Genomic DNA, 21,944 nt, shown 5'->3' with positions numbered 1-21,944 from the left:
AGCTTCACTATGGAATTAGCAAGAAAATCAGCCAAAACTTTCAGTGAAACATTCCAATGAAAACAGACTTGAAGAAAACGCACAGAGTTCTGGTTTTTTTGTAAAAGAGTGAACTTGCATTTATAAAATTTGCAACAGCAAAATATGAAAACAATGACTGCAGCAATACTCTGAATGAAGCAAATAAAAATGCAATACCAATAAAATGTCACACCTGGACAGAAGCAGGATGCATGGTTAAAAGAGTACTGGTTGGTGGAGTATCTGCAAAACTGACCCAATTTTCTTGAGGTGGAGGTGGAGAATGCCCTGACCATACTGCATCACCAGCAGAAGAACCTAAAAGCAGAATGGGTAAACATGCTGACTCATTTTTGGAGGAAAAAAATAAAGTTACAAGGTTTTTAATGATAACAAATCACCACACACACATAAAAGTTTTCTTTTAAATGCTAACTTTGAAGAAATGTTAACAATTTCCAAAATGGAATCTTTTCTGTCAATTTAAAATTATACCTCATTTGGTATAACCAATTTATTGCTGTAATAAGCAATATAGCAGCAGAATCATTTTTACAACAAAGTGTACTTCCCTTCACTAATATAATCTATACTTAGGAATATATCCCTAGGAATATTTATTTATTCATTTTACCCTTCAGAGAATCTGATCCCAGTAAACTTTTGTCTAAGCATCATAGATATAAATAAATGCAATTACCACTCTTCAAAGTGATATATCTACTTAGAAACTTTCACAGCTGGCTTTTGCTTTTTAAGGCACTTAACATATAATTAAAAATTGACTTGGAGGCAACTCTTAAAGGAACATTATCAAGTTTTCTTCAATTTACAACCCTTAATAAATGTTACTTTAAAAAAATTTCTAAATACCTGATTGTGCTTCACCAAAGGGAGACCAAAATGGCCCAGGTCCTGCAAGAGGCCTCTCACTATTTCCTCCACTGGGATGGCGGCTGTGCTTCCTCCATGTGTGTGGAGAAGTTGGTGGAGACTGCTGTGGCGAAACTACTGGGGATACAGGTTCCTAGAAAGAACATCATTACTTTAAAATTTAAATTTTAAGGTAACATTTTCATTACCAAGGCACTCAATAAATGTTTCAGTGTAAGCATTAGCACAGGACATCAACTGATAGCATTTACATGCACGTGCTTACCTGCTGATCTGCAGATGTACGAGGCTGGCCAGTATCATGGCTTGTGGATCCCTTTTTCACTTGCCCCCTGCCCGGTGGTGGGGGAATTACACCAGAATAAGACCCTTGATTTTCAGAATCTGAAGAATATGAGGCTGCATGACGAGATTCCTGTTCATTCTTTGAAGCAACAAATCTTGGCAGAGGAAGGTCCTTTACTGTTAACCACAAAAATAAGTATTACTTCAAAATAAAAAAAGGTATACACACGAAAAACTAAAATAAGAGATGAATTTGACATTAGAAAGAATTTTTGCAAAAACTGATACAGAAACAACAGGCACAAAATGTTTACCTCTACAAAATTCAGATCATCTCTCTTAGATTGTTTAGGGAAACTCTAACCTAGAAAGAAGTAACACCAAACTGTCCTTAAGGAGTTAAGCTGTATTAAATGTTCATTGCATGTCTGGCCCTATGCTTGTACTTTATATCTATCTCGTCTCATAACCATTATCAACCCCATTTTACAGAGAAAGAAACTGAGACTCCAAGATACCAAGGTCATTGACAGTTAGGATTTCCACCCAGGTGAATCGGACCCCGAAGCCTAGGCTGTTTCTACTCACACTGGTTCCCTAAAGGAAAATGTTAGAGCTCTAAGCGAAATAAGAATATGTCACTAAGTTTGAGACTAGATTAATCTAGACATTTTCATTGCAGAAATTCCTGAAAACAACTTACTGTTCACCTACCAAGGACACAGAACAAGGTGTCAGTTATACCCACCCACTTCAGTCTAGCTTATGACACTCCTACAGGCAAATATTCTACATTCAATTTTAAGTAGAAAAGAGGATAAAAGACTGAGAATTTCTCTGCACACTTTTAGACTAGAACAATACAGCACCAAAACCATTTTTAGAGGAAAGTGTACTTCCCTCCACCATGATTACCAGAATTTCTCTTTAGAATCTCCACATTAAGAAGGGAAAACATTGTTTATTCAGCATTTATATAAAGGAATTCAAAATTACCTGCAAAGAATGTAAACTCTCAACTCCAGAACAATGATATGTGGCAAACCAGAGCTCCACAATGAAAACCTCTGGATGACTAATAAACTGAGCTGGTACTGAAAACTATGTTATAAAAATTCTAACATCAGAGAAAACCTCAAGTTTTCTCTTGCCTGCCTTTCCTATGAAAACCAAAGAACTCTGCATTTAAGTGCCTACCTTTATAGAATTTCCATCTACTTCGGCATCAATGAGCCTCCAAATAACAGAAAAACAAATTATCCTAGGTGACATTTGTAAGGTGGTTAGATGCTTGTATTTGGGTTTTAGTCTGCCAATATTTTTAATACTGTGTCTTTCAATCAAAATTTTGGTTAACTAATACTTTCTAATTTCAAATGGAGCTTTCATGGCTTTTCTAAACAGGAAAACACAAAGTATAATGTTGTTTTATACTTAGTTAGTAGAAAAGAATATAAGGAAAGCATATATGAAGATGGGCGCTATAATTCATCATTTACCTTGATAAAATTATTCATCTAAATTCTAAGCAATTTTTAGTAAATTAATTTTTAAAAATCACCATTTTAACAGTTTTTATATTACCATCAAATATGTATGAAGTACATATATGCCATAACAGAGTTAAGACAGACATATTTTTCTAATATTAACAAATGAAAAGAGCATGGTAGTAAAAGACATGACACTAACTCAACATCACAAATACCACTGAAACATCAGAAAGACTCAACAGTTCTGACTTTACTTCATTTGTGATTAGAAGTTCATTTTCATTTCAGTTACTAATATATTCTGTATTTACCTGTATTTATACTTTCCACTCTTAAAGGGAAGCCAGACTGGGCAACAGCTACAAGTTTCAAAGCAATATAGAACTGACTTCTTCCAAAATAACCAAGTCTAGTTGCACCACAAAGCTCCATAATCTATAAAAGAACACAATGTTAACATTAAGAATTATGACAATTATTCTCCACATAAGCAGCTATCTAACTTCTGTTTATCACTTCTCCAAAATACATAGCTGACATATGGTATATTACTCTCAACTGACAACCAACTTCCTCAAGTTTCAGGTTTAAATGTTTGAAAATAAAAAGGCACTGACCTTACAATAAGAGGGTTATCACTCTCCTACGTATTAAAATTCATGTGATAAGTAACTACATTTTATTAAGAATCACATCTTTTAGAAACAAATGTACCATCTACTCTTCTTCATAAACACTGTGCATACAATAGGGCCAAAAGTTTCTGCAACTAACAGATTATTAAGCAGCCATTTAAAGTAAGTCATAAAATGACATACTAAGTGGGAAAAGGCAGGAGGCAAAATTTTAACTACATAAACAGAACTTTTAAAACAAACAGATATATAAAAATTCTACCAACAAATTTGTGAGGTGAGATTAACAGTATGGTTCTTTTTCCCTCTTATTTTCCAGATTATATTTAATGTGGTTATACTACTTTTCTTTAAAACAACAATTTTTGTTTGTTTGCTTTTTTTTTTTTTTTTTTAAAGCATGAAGGCTTTCAAGGATCATTCTAGTCACTCAACAAGTATTTCTCGACTGGCTACTACAAGTTTCAGACTAGAAAAGAGAATTTTGAATTACAAGATTAAATTATAATTCCCAAAGCTGGAGTAACATCTACTATACAGACATCATAAAGTAATCTTAAAACAAGCACTAAGTATCCTTGTCTCAGCTTCTCAAAAAATTCAACTTCTTGTACAAAGGGAACATATTTTGTCTATTTTCTTTTTCCCAAAACACTCAAAGGAAGATTAAGGTACCTGAGACGCTGTGGTACTAAATCAGAAGTATTTACTAGAATTGCAAAAAAGCAACTGTCACTGGTTCAGCAACATATCACAATAACAATAACCATTTGTTTACTTGCACAAGGAAAAAATACAGTCATTTTTGCTATGAATAATCAGCACAGGAGGAAGTTGCTGTTCTGCCACTAAGGGGCAGTGATGTTGGAATTATCAGGCCAGGAATTTAGAACTATGATTAATATGTGAAGGGCTCTAATGGATAAAGTAGACACCATACAAGAACAGAATAGGCAATATAAGCAAAGAAATGGAAATCCTAAGAAACCCCCCCTCCTCCCCAAAAAAGCTAGATATCTAAAACACTATAAAACAAAGAATGCCTTTGATGGGCTTAGTAGACTGGACATGGCTGAGGAAATAATCTTCGAGCTTGAGGATCTCAGTAAGACCTCTAAAACTAAAAGAGGAAAAAACAGAACAGAATATTTGAAAACTGTGGGACAACTACAAAAGGTATGACATACATGTAATAAGAAGACAAGAAGGAGAATAAAAAGAACAGAAGATTTACTTGAAACAATAATAACTAAAAGTTTCCCCCAAATTAATGCCAGAAACTGAACCACTGATCCAGTAAGCTAAGAGAACACAAAGCAGAATGAATGCCCAAAAAAGTACACCTAGTCCCTTTACAAAAATTAACTCAAAATGGATCACAGATCTAAATGTAAAGCATAAAATTATACAACTGCTGGAAGATAACTTATGTATTCGGGGTGCTTAAGAAAAAGTGGTGTTTTTTTTTTTTTCACCTAATGGAATAACACTATTAAGAGTTTTTGTTTTGTTCTGTTCTTAATGATTTGTGACTTTTTCCTTTTTGCCAAGGTAGCATTTTTGCTCTATCAGCAGTCTTTCTAGTCATTGCCTTTATACCTTGTACGCCATGGCTTAGAAAAGGAATCAACCTTTTAATACTGTAGAAAACAAGAATAAATAGTTCTTTAATAATAACTCGAAGAGGTCTCCAATGAGCAAAATGTACACAAGCATCATTTTTTACTTCTGATACACAAAATATGGACATGTTGGGGAAAGGGCTAACATTTACTGAGTGCACACAATGCTAAGCACAGTGCTAAATACTCAAGGTGTTCCCATCTAATCCTAAAAATAATGGAGTAGAATTGCTATTTTTATCATTTTACAGGAGAAGAAAGAGAATCAGACTGGCCAAGTAATTAAGGCCAGAGGGCTCAAAAAAGGGCAGAGCTATAATTCAAAGTCATGCTTTTAATCTTCTACCAAGACAGGCTGTCCACTGTCCTCTTCCTAGAATAATGTCAGCTGCCTCAGAGCAAGTACCCTCAGCAAGTCCTAAAAGTTGAGTGCCTAGTACAAAGTGACAATGAAAGAGTAGTTTAAATGCACTAGGAAGGTTCTTTAATCCTATGCTCAGAACATGAGGTACAGGGAATTCTAACAACAAGAAAGGTATATGGAAGTTATTTGAGAATTTCAGCTTGAATCTACGAGCTGAATTATAAAGTAGAAAAATGCAAAAAAGTGGAATGAGGAATATATTGAAACTATACATAATACTAAGAATCAATACATCATCACTGAGAATACTGTCAAAATTCTCTCCAAAATGAAATTTTATGAATGTTTAATAAAATATAATAGAAAGTAAGATCCTCCCTTTATAGCCACTATCAAGTTAAAATTGAGAAGGTGACTCCATTGCTTTCATTTTTATAAACATTCTTTAATTTAAGTTGGACTGGGTCAATGGACAAGCTGACTGTTTTTGCTGGCTTAAAAGCCCAGGCAGTTTGGTCTACCTACATGCACAACGCTGGCTCCCAAGTCAGTCTAACTTTTATTGTTTCATTAACTTGTTAGACTTGTCCCCACACCTCTCTGTGACTCATCAGCTTTACCGACATGGGAATAACTTGTAATGGAGACTCAGGTTTACTAGAGAAATTAGAGGAAAACAGGGAACAATTACACTGAATACCTATTATTAGGAAGACTGTTTACTTCTTGTCCCACTTAACGCTCAGAACACTCCTCTAATGTTGGCTACCATTATCCCCAGTTCATAGGAAAGGAAACTGAGGTTAGTAGGTGGCAGTCAGGGTTCAAAGCCAGATTAGTCTGAGTCCGAGGCCTCTCTTCCCAGGTGCCTCCAAGGCATAGCTAAACAGAACTCTCAACATGGCATGTTTATGGGGCAGTAGTTCCAAAATGTATTCCAAAGAACACCAGTCAAGTTAAATGCTCTGTAGTTGAATAAACATATATTATAGCCCCCTTGGCGACTTCACAATGCATTTTTAGTTCATAAGAGGCACTACAAAATCCTACAGCCTAGAAACAAACCTCTATTTGGTTTAGTATCTATTAAAATGCTTTAGAACTAGTGGTCCATAGATCAGATGCTCTGTATAACACACTTTGGGAATCAATGCTGTTTAAGAGCCCAGAGTAGTGATATTCAAACTTTTTGGTATCAGGATCCCTACTTATACATGCTTAAAAAAATTAAAGAGGACTCCCTCAAAGCGTTTGTTTTTGTGGCTTGTATTTATTGATATTTACCATATTAGAATTTAAATTGGGATATTAAAAAAAATGCACCTATGAATTCATTTAAACACAAGAATAATCCTATCACACGTAACATAAAATTTTACGAAAATAACTTTTTTCCAAAATAAAAAATTGAGAGTACATTGTTTTATATATATACAAATTTCCTTAATGTCCAGCTTATGAGAAGATTAATATCTGCTTCTGTATTTGATTCACTGCAATATGTTGCTTTGTTTAAAGACACTCACTTCACACAGGTATGTGTTGGAAGACAAAGGACAGTTTTTTTTATTTTTATTTATTTATTTATTTATTTTTGGCTGCCTTGGGTCTTCGTTGCCATGTGCAGGCTTTCTCTAGTTGTGGCAACAGGTTACTCTTTGTTGCGCTGTGCGGGCTTCTTGTGGCGGTGGCTTCTCGTTGTGGCGCATGGGCTCTAGGTGCTCAGGCAGTAGTTGTGGCACACAGCCTTAGTTGCTCCACGGCATGTGGAATCTTCCTGGACCAGGGACTGAACCCGTGTCCCCTGCGTTGGCAGGTGGATTTTTTTTTTTTTTTTTTTTTGCGGTACACGGGCCTCTCACTGTTGTGGCCTCTCCCGTTGTGGAGTGGAGCACAGGCTCTGGACACGCAGGTTCAGTAGCCATGGCTCACGGGCCTAGCCACTCCGCGGCATGTGGGATCCTCCCGGACTGGGGCACAAACCTGTGTCCCCTGCATCGGCAGGCAGACTCTCAACCACTGTGCCACCAGGGAAGTCCCAACAGAGGGCAATTTAAATAGCCTTTTCAGATAAATCTGTTATCATTTTTTGATACCATACCAAAACTCTACAAGTGCTAGTTGCTTAAAGGTTAGCTGCAATATAGAATCCAAAGCCATATTAATAAACTCTTTTGCATACTCTTACATTAAAAATCCATTGGTGTATCTGGTGCACTGCAACCTGCTTTGGTCATATGTAAACTACTGGTTCATAGTCATGCAGATCTTCCAAATGTTGACACATTTTATTTACAAAATATTTTTTAAAATTACATTTGTTAATATCACCACTGGTCTCATCAGAAAAGTCATTAAATACTGGGAAGCAGTCAAACACATGGTTGCAGCTAAGTTTTCCAAAATCCTGATTTTTGCCAGAAAGCTCAAATTTTATATCATTAGTAACAAATAGCATTAGTTGTTTTCCCTTAAGTGACAGTCATACTTGCTTCATTTTCAAGAAAATCTTTGCCCAATACCCAAGTAAGCTGTTCCTTCAAGAAAAATGGTGCTCCATAAAAAAAAAAGTCAGTACAGCTCACAACTCAAACAATAAAATAAGTACTTTTCCTCAAGACAACCATCATTCTTCAGTATGCAGCAAATGTGCTTTATGCATACTTCCCACTGCATCACACAAAATACGAAAAAAATATATGCTCAAGGGTGAAGATTTAATAAAATCAGGGTTTTTTTTCCTACATAGAACATTCTTCAGTGAAATTGGTTTCTTTCTTGTATGGCAGTAAAGAATACAATACTATTACAGTTTGGTGACACTGCATTGATTTGTGCTAAGGAGTCAGTTTTACCCACCACTTCTTTTGCATTACCAATGCAAAGGTCAACACAGGATTAAAAAAAAAAAAAGCGGGGGAGCAGGGAGGAATAACATATTAGTATTATTATGAAAATATCAGACCAGGGCTCTGCAGATCAAACTCTGAGAAATGCTATTATAGAGCACACTCTCTATATGGTAGTGATAGAAGGACCTCTTGCTTTGATGTCAATGCTACATACTCCCTGCTCGAGAGCAGCCACTGAAAACACAATGTCTACAGGCGCAAGCAAGTATACCATAAATCAGTGAAACTGGCCAGATGGGGGATGTAGTGAGGTAAGGTGAGCAGGTGTGACAAGAGCAGCTGCTATTCAGCTCTAGCTAACTGCTGCTATAGAAGAACATCTGTCAAATGATGCCATCTTCAGATTTTTGTAAAGCTGGAAATCTGGAATATTCTATGATATTGTTCTCATTTTTAAATGCTAATGTGGATCCAGATAATTTTTTTAAATATGCAGATCAACTAAAACACCTAGATCACATATCTACATATTCTGTCTCAGAGAGTATTCTATAGTTACTAGAAAAATGGCATAAAATAAATGGCAAAAACTACAATAATGTTCCTTCAGGTCCTCTAGCAAGCAGGGTAGAAAAAAGTGAGACCAAGTTTCATGAAAGATAACCATATATACAGGTATTATTATATATTAACCTATCCTACTTATATAATGGTCCTAGAGTGTTTCAGCTGAGACTCTGGAAGCCCCCCCAAATTATTCTCAGGTCATTAATTCAGGTCATTAATGAATCATTATACAATGGCTTTATATAAGATCTTGTTATCTAGCAAGTGACTCAAAGTACTGAGACAACTGAAGAATAACCAAGGGAAATTAATTAAAAGAAAATGCATTATTTCATCCTTCCCTGGAGTGTCAGGTCCAGTCCTTATACACACCCACAGTATAACTAATACAAGAACTCTAAAACACCTCTTCCTCCTTTCCTTCAATAAGTCAAGACTGCTCCCACTTCAAGGACTTTGCACTTGCCGTATCCGCAGTTTGCCCCTCAGATCTTTGCTTGGCTACTTCCTCGGTCATTCAGACCTCAGCTCAAAGTGCAATCCTTCTTCTGAGTACCCTACTGTTATTTATTGTCAACATCTCCCAAAAGAATGAGCTTCCAAGGAACAGAGAAGATCTCTTATATTCCCACCACTTAAAACAACTCCTGATTTACAGTACCTATATACATTTGTTGGTTGGATACATGAATGAATGAAATATTTTTGAATCAACTTTGCTGCAGTCTCCTTCTACTCCTATACAGACTACCAGATTAACAAACCTAAAGTATAGCTCTGAATAATGTATATTATATTTAAAGAACAAACTCATAAGTCTAGCACTCAAGACTCTGTAAAATTGTCCCAAACTGCTTTTCTAGTCTTACTTCGGTCAATCTAGAGACTGGGCTCACCTATCTCCATATTTTTGCTTTTCTCTCTCACCAGATCACTCTGTAACCTATGTCTGCCTATTAAAATTATACCCTTTCTTCACAAACCATCATAACAGGCTCCGCCTTCCTGTAACATCTGCTATCCATATGCAGATGACTTTTTCTTTCTTTGTACTAGTACTCCAGCTTCTACCATTTGAGTTACTTGAGTTACCTGTGTAATTAGGTTAACCACACTGCACACTCCTGACACCTCCTCCCTCCATTAAACTCCTTGTGGGCAGAGACCATGACTTAGTCATACTGGAACCCCCCGAAAGATCTGGCACTGTATTTTGCCACTTAGTGCTGAAGAGAATTGCTCTCCCATGGTGCCCACATCCTCCTGATTTACCGAATTCATTCTGTTAGTCTTCATTTGAATTAAATCTTTCTTACTAGGAAAGATCATTTTTACCATTCCTTTAAAAATGAAACATTTTCTAATAATAAACATAGTTTGCGTTGTCCAATGTAGTTTGGATTACACATGATCCATCCATGCATCTTTGCTGCAGTACACTGTGGCAAGTAGAAAAGGTCAAGAAAAAAAAAGTCAGTGGCAAAGAAGATAAGGGCATACATCAAAGCCCAATCATTCCAACATGACTTAATTCCCTTTCAAATACTGCTGTCAACACAAAGCATGTTTCACCTGTTTACAAGCTATGTGGACATATTAATCTCTAGTATTTTCCTCTGTTACGAAAACAATTTAATTTAAATGCTTAGCATACTCCAACAAAGTGGGCAACTCATCCATTACTGGATTCATGAAGCATGTTTGCATTCCTAAACGACTCTAGCTATCACTCTGTGACCAACTCCACAGCCAATTTCCTACTAAACTCAGGTCTGAAGTGAAATGCAATCTTACCAACCCCTTTGAGATACTTAGTTGCACTGGGGCAAATATCTAATCTCACTTTTACTATATTACTTTCTTATCCAAAACCTTTAATGCTTTTTGCTTTGCTTATACAACGCAACTCTTTTTTTTTTTTTTTTGCGGTACGCGGACCTCTCACTGTTGTGGCCTCTCCCATTGCGGAGCACAGGCTCCGGACGCGCAGGCTCAGCGGCCATGGCTCACGGGCCCAGCGTCTCCGCGGCATGTGGGATCTTCCCGGACCGGGGCACGAACCCATGTCCCCTGCATTGGCAGGCGGACTCTCAACTCTCAATAGCAATATCAGAATTTTCTTGCGCCCTTACTATATATCAGGGACTGAAATATCAGATAAGTACTAAATAAGTAATAATCCCCTTTCTACACTACAAGTATTTGCAAAAGGTATATTTTTCAGTGTAAAGAAAAACTACAAATGTCTCCTATAACTTTTCAGCAGAAAAAAGTTCAAATATATTATACAAGTTCTTTTTCCCTTACTAATATTATCACAGGAATTCATCAAAGAACATACTATAACAATACAGATAACTGCTACAGGACTTAGAAGCTTAATACTGGAAGGCAGATTTCATTCTGCCCGCTAAAACAAGGAACCATAAAGAATGTACTGAGGGACTTCCCTGGTGGTGCAGTGGTTAAGAATCCGCCTGCCAATGCAGGGGACACGGGTTCGAGCCCTGGTCAGGGAAGATCCCACATGCCGCGGAGCAACTAAGCCCATACGTCACAACTACTGAGCCTGCACGCCACAATTACTGAGCCCGAGTGCCACAACTACTGAAGCCCATGCGCCTAGAGCCCGTGCTCTGCAACGAGAAGCCACCCAATGAGAAGCCCGCGAACCACAACGAAGAGTAGCCCCCACTCGCCGCAACTAGAGAAAAGCCTGCGTGCAGCAACAAAGACCCAAGGCAGCCAAAAATAAAAGTAAATAAATAAAATTTTTTAAATTTATTTAAAAATTTAAAAAAAGAATATTGAGTTAATTACTATAAAAGAGGACAGAGGTTAAAAAAAAGAGGACAGATGTAGATTTTAAAATTTTATGAAGTTCTTGACTTGAACTTCTGAATGGTATAGGTAATTAAAAAGATTCCTCTTAGCAATATATCTGATTCCTAATGCTATAATTTTACTCGCTTTGGGCAATATAAACTCCTTTTGACAGTCAACTATGGTAAGAGTAGTACATACAGACCAATAAATATTTTATTGCTTATAATCAGTATCACAGTCATTAGTTGTCTAAAGAAATAAAACATTTCTGACAGCCTCAAATGTAAAGATTCTAATATGAAAAATTATATGACTGCCTATAAAGTTTACTGGTAGTTCAAGTCCCCACGTCCAATTAAAATAATTTTTTGTATTACATACTTAACCAAAAAAACTTAAAACTGAAATATAGATTAAAGGTAAGAAAGGATAAAAACAATAAAAATACAAAAGTGATTTGAAAAATCCCACAAACCATCTAAAACTTAGGCTTAAAGTAGTAGTGTTTGCCTTTAGAAAATATTATTGAGACATGGAGATAATCTAGTAAAATCAATCTGGCCAATAAACTATACTTAGGGTGACCACAAAATTTACATCCAACCTGAGACATTTGCAAGAGTGAAAGGGAGTACTATTTATAAGTATGCCTGGACAAGAGGCATAAGCCAGGATTGTTTCAAGCAAAGACAGACTTATAACTTGCCTTTCCAAAACACCTTTAAAGATAAATGATTCCATTTAACCAACAGAAGGCAGAAGGTTACAGGAAAAGCCAACACTTAAAACATGTTCCCTTACAATATGTCATATTGAATATTAATCTTAATTAAAGAGTAACATTTTTCAGAAACCAGTACTAGTAATCAAGCCCCTCTGTTTTCTTACATGGAGACTTAACTGACTATTCTAGAGCTACAGCAACTCTAGTTTACCAAAATTTTAAAAATAATAATAAAAGTTAAACATTTAAACATGGGCTGGGCATCATTCTAAGCACCTTGTAAATTAGCTCATTTAGTCTTCATAACAGAAACTTTCATCCCTGAAAGACAGAGACTTTTACTGCTATTTTACAGATAAGAGAACTAAAGGATAGAGGTAAAGTAACCCACCATGGTTCAAGGAAATGGGGAAGCGGAGGATTCCAGGGCATGTTCTTCTCTACTGCACTATGTTACCACTACAGCTCCTTTACTGGGAGGACTGGAAGCCCATGACTTTCCCTAAGCACACAGAATAGAGTGGAGCTCTAAAGTGTCTGCACTCAGTGAGTAGAGTTAGAGTGAACAGGGTTAAGCAGTTGTGATGTAATTTCTTGTACATTTTTCTCTATCACTGGCAAGTTGTCAGTAAAACACAGGCCTGGGAAATATCTATTACTTGTTTTGTTTGTTTACAAATTTATTTATTTATATTTGGCTGCGTTGGGTCTTTGTTGGTTGGGTCTTTGTTGCTGCGCGTGGGCTTTCTCTAGTTGCAACGAGCTGGGGGGGAGGGGTGCTACTCCTCGTTGCAGTGCGCAGGCTCCTCATTGCAGTGGCTTCTCTTGTTGCAAAGCACGGGCTCCAGTAGTTGTGGCACGCCAGCTCAGTAGTTGTGGCTCGCAGGCTCTAGAGCGCCAGCTCAGTATTTGTGGCACACGGGCTTAGTTGCTCCACGGCATGTGGGATCTTCCCAGACCAGGTCTTGAAGCCGTGTCCCCTGCACTGGCAGGCTGATTCTTAACCACTGTGGCACCAGGGAAGTCCCTCTATTACTTGTGATAAAGAGAAACCCATTTATCCCACTCTTAGGATAGTGTTCTAACCCGTGCTATGGGCTATTGAAGGTTATTAAAGGGTGAGGATGACAATAATGATTATGATGGTAGTTAACACTGACGGTGTACATACAATGTGTCAAGCACTGTTCCAAGCTCAGTAACATATTAACTAACACAATCATCCTAACAACCTTATGAGGTAGGTACTTCTTTCAAAACAGAAAACTGATACGCTGGTGAGCTTGCTCAAGGACACACAGCAAACAACAGAACTTGGATTGAAACCCATGCACTTAACCACTACATTATTTCATAGCAATTGTATTTTCCCAGTGGTAAATTCATATAATAAGCTGTGCTATACCAGAGTTCTACTATGTTACATCATAAAACAAGAGTTGTTAGTTTTGATGACTAGGTCACAGAATCAAGTTTTGATAACTGTTTGCTATGTGAATATAGGTAAGTTACATAATATGTTTTGTTTCCTCGTAAATAAAAGGCAAATGTTAGATTCTACCTCTAAGATCCCTTCTAGTGAAAATATTATTTCTCTGAATGAAAATTTTATATCAAGTCTGTAACCACAATACAAACTATCCTCTGAAAACGTCTGATTTTCAAAAATCTATTTCTGCCAAAGTACCAGACAAGATTATTAGTTACGTGCTCCCTTTTAAAAATGATACATATTTAAATACATATTTAAATATGAATTGTTATGATGAGCAAAAAATATAAGGAATTAATTTCACTGTGTTGGGGATTTAAGTAGGAATAATTAAGTCACTTGCTAAACTTTGTCCTGTAAATCTGCCTCCAAAGGAAAGATATCTGGTGTGAAATTCAAGCATCGGTACTTTTGCTTTGTAAATGAGTGTTTTATCATATTTTTGTATTAAATATTTGATAACAAAAAACTTTCTGCACTCTAGTTTTTTATTATGCCTTAAGGTCAATTTTCCCTTTTATAGGAAGAGAACCAGTGTTATTACTCAAGAAAAATAGGAAAATGACTTGGCTTACCACATTTGTTTTATAACCGACATTTAGGAACATAATGCACAGAGTAAAAAACAAACACTACTTGTCCTGAAACCAGGTGTATCTTAGAAAATAGATAAAAATTGAAGAACAAAAGTAGTACTAAATATAACCATTCAACTAATATGAACCCATGGTACTGCCTTTAAAAAATGCTGATAAAGTATACATATCAATATCAAATGTTCCATGGCATTTTACTCAATTAGAAAATGCTATAACATACAGAAGTTCATGATGATTCAACATCAGACCCCCTCAGTCCTTTGGGGCTTATCTGTCTTCCTTTGAGTTTCTTTAACTGCACGCTGTAATAATTGGGTGGTGGCTCAGAGTAGTTTTGCTGAAGACCTCCTTATTCTCCCTTGCTGGTTTACAATGATGCTAGTACCAAGATGCTTTACACTCAGTAAATCTTAATGAACATATCAAATATCACAAAACACCTTCCATCCCCAACTCAGGATGGTAAGAACAAAGGAAAAATAGCCTCAGGATCTTCCAAAAAGCTACATTCTTTCTAAGGAAATAATAATAGTAATAACTAATAGCTATATAGCACTACTCCAAATATCAGGCACCGTAGTATTCTACTTATCTTACAAATTCATTTAGTCCCCAAAACAATCCTATACAGGTGCTAAGTTATTCTCAATATGCAGATGAAAAAACTAATGCCCAGAGAAACTAAGGCCCAGGGCAGTGAAATACTTGCTTGAGGGTCAAAAATACTAAGAATTCAACTGCATCTTTAAAATTCTATTAAAGATTTTTAGTTGACCAAATGAGGAAATAAACAACAAATTATCAAAATTGATGATGAAAAAGCTACTATTTATTGAGTGGTATACCAGTACTTATTTAAGACAATCCTCAAACAATTTAAGAAGTAAGCATTGTTACATTCATTTTATAAATCAAAACAGTGAGGCGAAGAGAAAGTCCTTGTCCAAGGTCACAGACTAGAAATCAGCAGGGCCAAGATATGAACCCAACTCTGAGAAACTCCAAAGCCTGGCTTTTTCCATTATGCGTTTCCCAAACTTCAGATTCTTGCATACCACCATCACAAGCTCTGCCATGTCTACAGGCCACTTGTGCTATTATGTTCTTAATATTTCTTCTTTAAATCAAGACACTTTAAAAACTTAAATTTATTTTAGAAGGAAAATGTATCACTATATAAATGGAAATTAAGTATCACCTGAGATAAATAGAAAATAACAAAAACAGTAATACGTTCAATGAAAACAAAACTGTCATTTAATTTCAGCCAAAATACCACTGTCTGCAAAAAAACCTGTTCTTTATTAAGAGAGTTACCTGTGTTAGAAAGGTGTTAAAAACTTACAAGTAACAAACCGAAACTTCCTCCTTAATCAGATTTGAAAAACAATTCAAAAGGAATAGCTCACTATGTGCTTTCGCATTTGTTGGGTACATAGCCCACACTTTGGGAAACAAATCATAAGGCTGCTCTACTGCCTCCCTTTAATTCAGTATGCAGCCATGTCTGCAGTCTTTCTTGCACTCGTAACATTTTAGAGAATGCTCTAACAAGAAACGTAGGCACACTGTTATAATTAGTAGCCACAGAAATGCCTCAGCCTCAGCAAAATGCTCCCCTCTTAAGTACGCACAATGTTCAAAGTACACAGTAGGCCCTAGGAGGCATGTAAAGTTTTAACACACATCCCCTATTCTTAAGAAACTTCTAACCTAGCTGAAAACATAACATACAAATGACAAAGATAAGCTATTTGTAAGGCTGTAATCTTATACACTGAAATGGTTGGTGTTTTGAACACAAGTTTTGCCATCTGATGGAGCTGGATCTGAATTCCAGCTTATGTCAAGCATGTAGCCTCTGGAGCCCCAGGTTTCTCAGTTATAAAACGGAAATAATATATATTCTCTAAGTTTAAAATTAAACATATGCCAAATAGTTCAATGCCTGACCCATAGCAGGTGCTATGTAATTAATACTTGTATCTGTAAGAATTAGAGAGAAGTTACTATGGGTTGGAAATATTTGTTAGAAAAAAAAAAAAAAAAAGCCTAACCTGGATGTTAAAGAATGGACAGGTTTTTGGGTAAGTCAAGATGGGCATTCAAACTGGGGGGGTGCCAACAGGTCAAAGTAGGAATTGTAGTGTGGTTAGGTAGTAAACTGGACCAAACTAGATGGAGAGGGTTCTAAATGCCAGACTAATCTTTACTGAGCACTTCTGAAGAGTATCATATAAGTTTTCAGAAATTCGCTTTTTTGTTCTTTAGCAATTACAGAAAACCTAGTTAAGACTTAGGAGGCTACTGCAGTAGTGTAGCAATAACATAGTCAGAGCTCAGAAAATAATTAATGCAAAGGACAGAAAAGGATGATTGAGATTTTTCAGAGAAAGAAAATCTCAAGGACTTTGTAGGCTGAATGTAAGAAAAGGGGTCAAAGCTGACTCTACACAAGAGAAAGACACAGTAGGAAGATAGGATGCTTAAAGATATAAAATAACATAATAATTTAGCATCACAGAGAACAAAAAGAAGAGATAATATCCACCAAGAATTAATTCAGTATCAATTACAAGGGAGATGATAAAACAGAATGAAACCTAAGAAAATATTACAGGACTTGGTGGCTAGGATAAAGGTGAACCTTAAGAATATCTTTTTTTTTTTTTTTTTTTTTTTTTAAGGGGTAGGGTAGGAGGAACAGAAAAAAGTTAGGCTACTAGTACAGACAGTAGAGAAGAAATCTGGGCCATTTGTTACTTGGCAGTAAAAGAAAAATAGGAAGGCAGATAGATGGGTGTACAGTCAAATAAATAACACAGGAAGCAAAAAGGAACACTATTAGAAAATAACCATTATACAATACAATTAGTAATTTTGGCAATTCTGTTTTTTCCCTTTGTTAGGTGTGAGAAACACAAGTTTGGATTCACTCCAGAAACAAGTCTTAGGAGTAATCTACAGAAATGTGATTAGGGAAGTAAAAGATTTCTATCTCTACGAGTTTTAAATTGTGGGTAGTAATAGAAAACCTAACTATAAATTCCTTTCCTCTGGTTATTAAATCCTCAGCTTCCTGAAGGCAGGCACAGAATACAGTAGGTTCTTAGATTTCAAAGGTTAACATCAGTAGTTTCTACTATTCCTGTGAGATTTACATTGACCGTGACAAGTAGTATAATCTGTAACTGTGACACGGCACAAATCTCAATGGCCTGTGCTAGGGAATGTGCAATCGCTGTCATGTGAGTGTACCCAGCACCCTCCCTCTAAATGGATTTGTGGTCTTCTCCTTTCAGCCAGGTACACTGGAACTGGACAGAAGCTGTGCTTTATTATATTTTATAAAGAAAATATAAGCAACAGTGCCAAGATTCCACCATGATTTATTTTAGTTGCCAATAAATTCCTATTTTGTTTCTTTTAAACTTCTTACATTCTGCTATTAAAAAAAAAAAGAATAGGGAAAAAAGCATTCTGAAAGGGAGGGAGAGGAAACTGGCAATGTTGGTCAGCAAAGCTGCAAAGTCAAAACTCCGAGAATTCTGTGCTATTTGTTCCTGTTCTTGCTGCCTCCTTCTCTTCTCATGCCCAGAATACTGACTGGGGTGGGGAGAGAGTACCCATAGCACTAGCAGTGGAACATCCAAGGCTGCAAGCTTCACCACCCGTACTTTTTACTTTCCTGGGTGAGGACCCCAGAAGTGCCTTAATTCGTCACCCCAATCACATCCATATATGCACAGCAATAGCAGAGCTAAGCAACTGGCTTCCCTAAATAGTTAGCTCTGTTTTATAAACATCTACTATGTGCTTTTGCTGCTCTAGATAATCATGAGGTCATGAAAGAAAAGAAACCTGAATGTTATTTACGGTTTACTTATAATATTTACTTATAATATTGTTGGGATGTAAATATCCTGGAAAAGCAGTCAAGCAATGACAAACGAACAAAAAGCAGTAACAGTGCAAAACACATACAGAAGGATAGGCAGGAGGCAAATGAGAGTCAGAGAGAAGGTAAGGTTGTTCAAATGACATTTCCAAACATATAAAAACTAAGGCACGTTTTTAATAAAAGGGGGAGGATGGAAGCACGGAAGCCGGGGGAGGGTACCGCAGATGAAGAAAGTTAACATGATGAGGAAAAAAAACCTAACAAGTAACTGTGAGAAACAGAAAACAGATCTGCTAGAACACAAAGTCCACATTAGAAGAATAATCAGAAACAAGATTGTGAGAAGTGGGAGTGAGTTGGTAGATAACTTTTAAGGCTGGGTAAGCATGACTACTCAGATTTGATATGCTCTCCCTACTGCCAAGCATTTTACGAGAATGCTATGCTTTCCTCCAAAAGAGTCAACTAAATTAAATGAGAAACTACTGACCTGTTTCCTTATTTAGATTACTTATCTACCACTATTTGCTAGTTGTCATGTTCAAGAATTAGAAATTATACTTCTGAAAGGCAGAGAATCTCATGTGAGTTTATTACTAAACTATGGTATCTTTAAAAATAAAAAATTAAAAACATCCTTGAGGTACAATGGCTTAAAGAACAGTTATTAATATGCATGCTCACCATATCTGACTAAAGCCACCTGAACAACTTCAAAAGTATTAATATTAACTGGCTTATTCACAGTCTAACTGGAAGATCTATATAATCAGGTCTCAGAGGCTCCATATTGTTCAAAAAGGCTCATTCCCTGTCGTTTGGAATTTTTTAAGTGGTATGACAAAATGAAGAGGTTAGGCTAGGACCCATCAAGGTACTGATGAAGAGTGAAGCCCTGCAGCACCAATTAACCAGTCCAATAAGATCTGGGTGCCTAGCACAAGCAGAGTGATCTGAGGAAAACAAGAATAAGCTAACGCTTGCCTTCAAATTGCCTGTCACCTATCAAGGATAACATACACACACGAACAGGAAGCTAGAAGTACAAGTTGTATATACAAGTACAAACATATACAACAGTATGGGAAGATTACAGAAAGGGGGTTATCTGGTAGAGAGGATTAGGGGAAAGTTCAAAGAAGCAGGATGTCAAACCATCGGTTTGGCCAGAAACTTCATTCGGGGTTTTCCGTTTTCTTTCTAATTCCATGAAAACAGTACAACATTGTCTTTTATGAACATCAAGATTTTCCTTGATGATTCAGATTTTTTTTATCACATCTGGGATAAATTTTTGAAGGAAACTAAAGGACTATAAAAAATGAGTTAGTTTGCAAATATCTCAAATATCTCAATATAGAGAACTCATCAAGAGAAGGATATGCTCTGGATCCTAAGGAAAAATACTGAATAAATAAAACCTCAGTAACAGTGTAGAGAATGTAAAAGAAAAACCAAGTGTGAATTAGTTCAAAGTCTAAATTAGAACACATTTTTGAAAGAGTAATGTACCAACTTGTCAGGAAGCAATCCGACTTCCACTCATGCCTCCATGAAACCCAATATTGAGTTTGGTAGCATGTGACAGATGACTCTTTCCATAACTCTCCTTCCTTTCTTTGTTTCTCTGCTTTCCCTCCAATGCCTCAGGCAGCTACTACCTCAGGCTTCCTTTTGCTCTCTCCTTCCTTTAACTCCACAAGTTCATCCTGGCTGATCTTATTTATACCAATGGCGTAAACTGCCACTCCTATGCTAAGGAGAGCAAAACCAGGTTACCAAGGACCCTCTCCTAAGTTTCAGTCCTCTGGAGAAGCAGGTCCTCATAAAGTCAAACAAATTAATGTTATCTAGATTTCCTAGAGGAGACACTGACTAAGTCGGCCTTGGCGGATAAAAGTATTCTGTTTAGCCATCTTTTAGAATGTTATTTGTGTTGTAGAGTGTTATTTGTATTCTATATAAAAACAGTTTAAAATTTTATCCCTTTATTTCAATAAAATTATTAATTTACTCAGCAAACTACCGAAAATAAACAATGGCATCTAAGTAAATGTAGCAGAAGGACCTATTTTTAAGTTTTATTTGCAAAACTATCGCAAGACACGCTGCTGAAAGACATGGATAAACCGGACTTGTTATAATAACTCTTAGAACCTAACAAGACTCACAGCAGTACAGGGACTACACAAGCTGGTGTGGGGACCTCAGCGTGATCTGTAAATGTCAAGTAACTCTAAAGAAGAAATTGGGGAATTTAGAATATTGAGAGATATAGTAGATGGTAAAGATATGAGCATGGAAGTGGGATAATAAGTATTTAATCATATAATATTTAGGAAGTAGAGCAAAGTGGTTAAGAAAAGGACTACTTAAATCTAAGCTCTACCATTTTCGAGCTGTGTGACCTTGTAATAAGCTACTTGTCCTTTCTTTATCTTCATTTTAAAAGCAGGGATAGTAAACTGTACCCACTTCACAAATTAATATTTGTAAAGGGGTGCAAACAGTACCTGACATACAGTAGGCAGTACACTGGCATTTATTATTACTATTATTATTTGAATTGGGTGCAATATATATTCAAGCTAGTGACAAGCAAACATATTTGGGGGGAAAAAAAGGATAAATCCATGATCACTCATTCAACACTCAACAAATGTTAACTACCAACAATGTGCCAGAGATATAGTTGTGACCAGATAGGAACAATGACCCCCTGCTAGGTTCTTGGAGCTTAGGAGAAAGATTTAAGTTTTCCAGAAGAGCAGGAACCATGTCTCTTCCATTCACCTCTGCATACTCCATGCCGCTGGTGCATACCCTGATGCATAATAGATGTTTAATAATATTTGTTGAATTAATGATGTAATTGTAAGATATTAAATAGAAGAAAGTACTCTGAATATATGGAAAGCAGAATTCAACAGAACCATCCCTGAAGAAATGGTACAGCAATGCTCCAGGATAACTCACCCTCAAGGAATTTTTCCACACATCTAATTGTTGAGGATCATGAGAGCATTCAATTTCTTATTAATTAAATGGGGATAACAATATCTGTCAGACTTATATTATAAAGATTAAAAGAGATCTTGTGTTAAATGAGAAGCACAAAGCTGCAACGAGATGCTGATGGGAAAGCGTAGGCTAGTCTGTTCTAGCTCTGAGGCACATTCCTCAGCTAAATGCAATTTCTTTGCCTTGGAGGTTGCTTGCAAACAGCTAAGACCTCTTACTTTAAATGTGCAAATGCCTTTTGGGTTTAACAACCATGGTTCAATTCTCTGGAGGCTGGACTAAGTTCAGGTAAAGAGACGTTACACTTCCTCATCCACCCTGCCTTCCTAACAGTCTCAAGAGAGTTTCAGAAAATTTCTTAAGTCGTAAGTGAGAATACCTAAATCTCTACACAAAAGTGCAATTTACCATCTACTCTGAAAGGACATTTCAAATACACTAAGTTAAGTTTGCATCCCTCATTTCTATTGAATAGCCTCATTCAGGAACCACCACCAAGTCTGCACAAGCTTCTAAAGCCACCCAGCTGCTGCTCTCAAGCTTTCAAATGCCCACTAAACCTTGCTGCCCAGATGGACTGAACATGACATGGATGTGCTCACTCAGCACATCCAAATTCAGCACATTGCCTTCAACTAAACTAGGCCC

General features: G+C 36.6%; 1 protein-coding gene across 11 annotated transcripts in view; it reads right to left on the bottom strand.

Moving 5' to 3' along the window:
* The window catches only part of REPS1 (RALBP1 associated Eps domain containing 1), a 72,861-nt gene that overhangs the window by 38,310 nt on the left and 12,607 nt on the right, over positions 1-21,944 (bottom strand). For 10 of the 11 annotated variants that reach the window (XM_067701943.1, XM_067701938.1, XM_067701933.1 and 7 more), the window contains exons 2-5: positions 3,005-3,128; positions 1,181-1,377; positions 895-1,048; positions 215-339 (exon numbers count right to left, since the gene is read on the bottom strand). In XM_067701943.1, coding sequence (XP_067558044.1) covers positions 215-339; positions 895-1,048; positions 1,181-1,377; positions 3,005-3,128 — 600 coding nt within the window. The remainder of the gene's footprint in view (positions 1-214; positions 340-894; positions 1,049-1,180; positions 1,378-3,004; positions 3,129-21,944) is intronic. The other variant, XM_067701936.1, reaches the window with a different exon arrangement.

Source organism: Pseudorca crassidens, chromosome 13 (assembly GCF_039906515.1).
Source record: "Pseudorca crassidens isolate mPseCra1 chromosome 13, mPseCra1.hap1, whole genome shotgun sequence".
NCBI lineage: Eukaryota > Metazoa > Chordata > Mammalia > Artiodactyla > Delphinidae > Pseudorca > Pseudorca crassidens.
The sequence above is the reverse complement of the archived record's forward strand: the minus strand, read 5'-3'. Positions and strand labels throughout refer to the sequence as shown.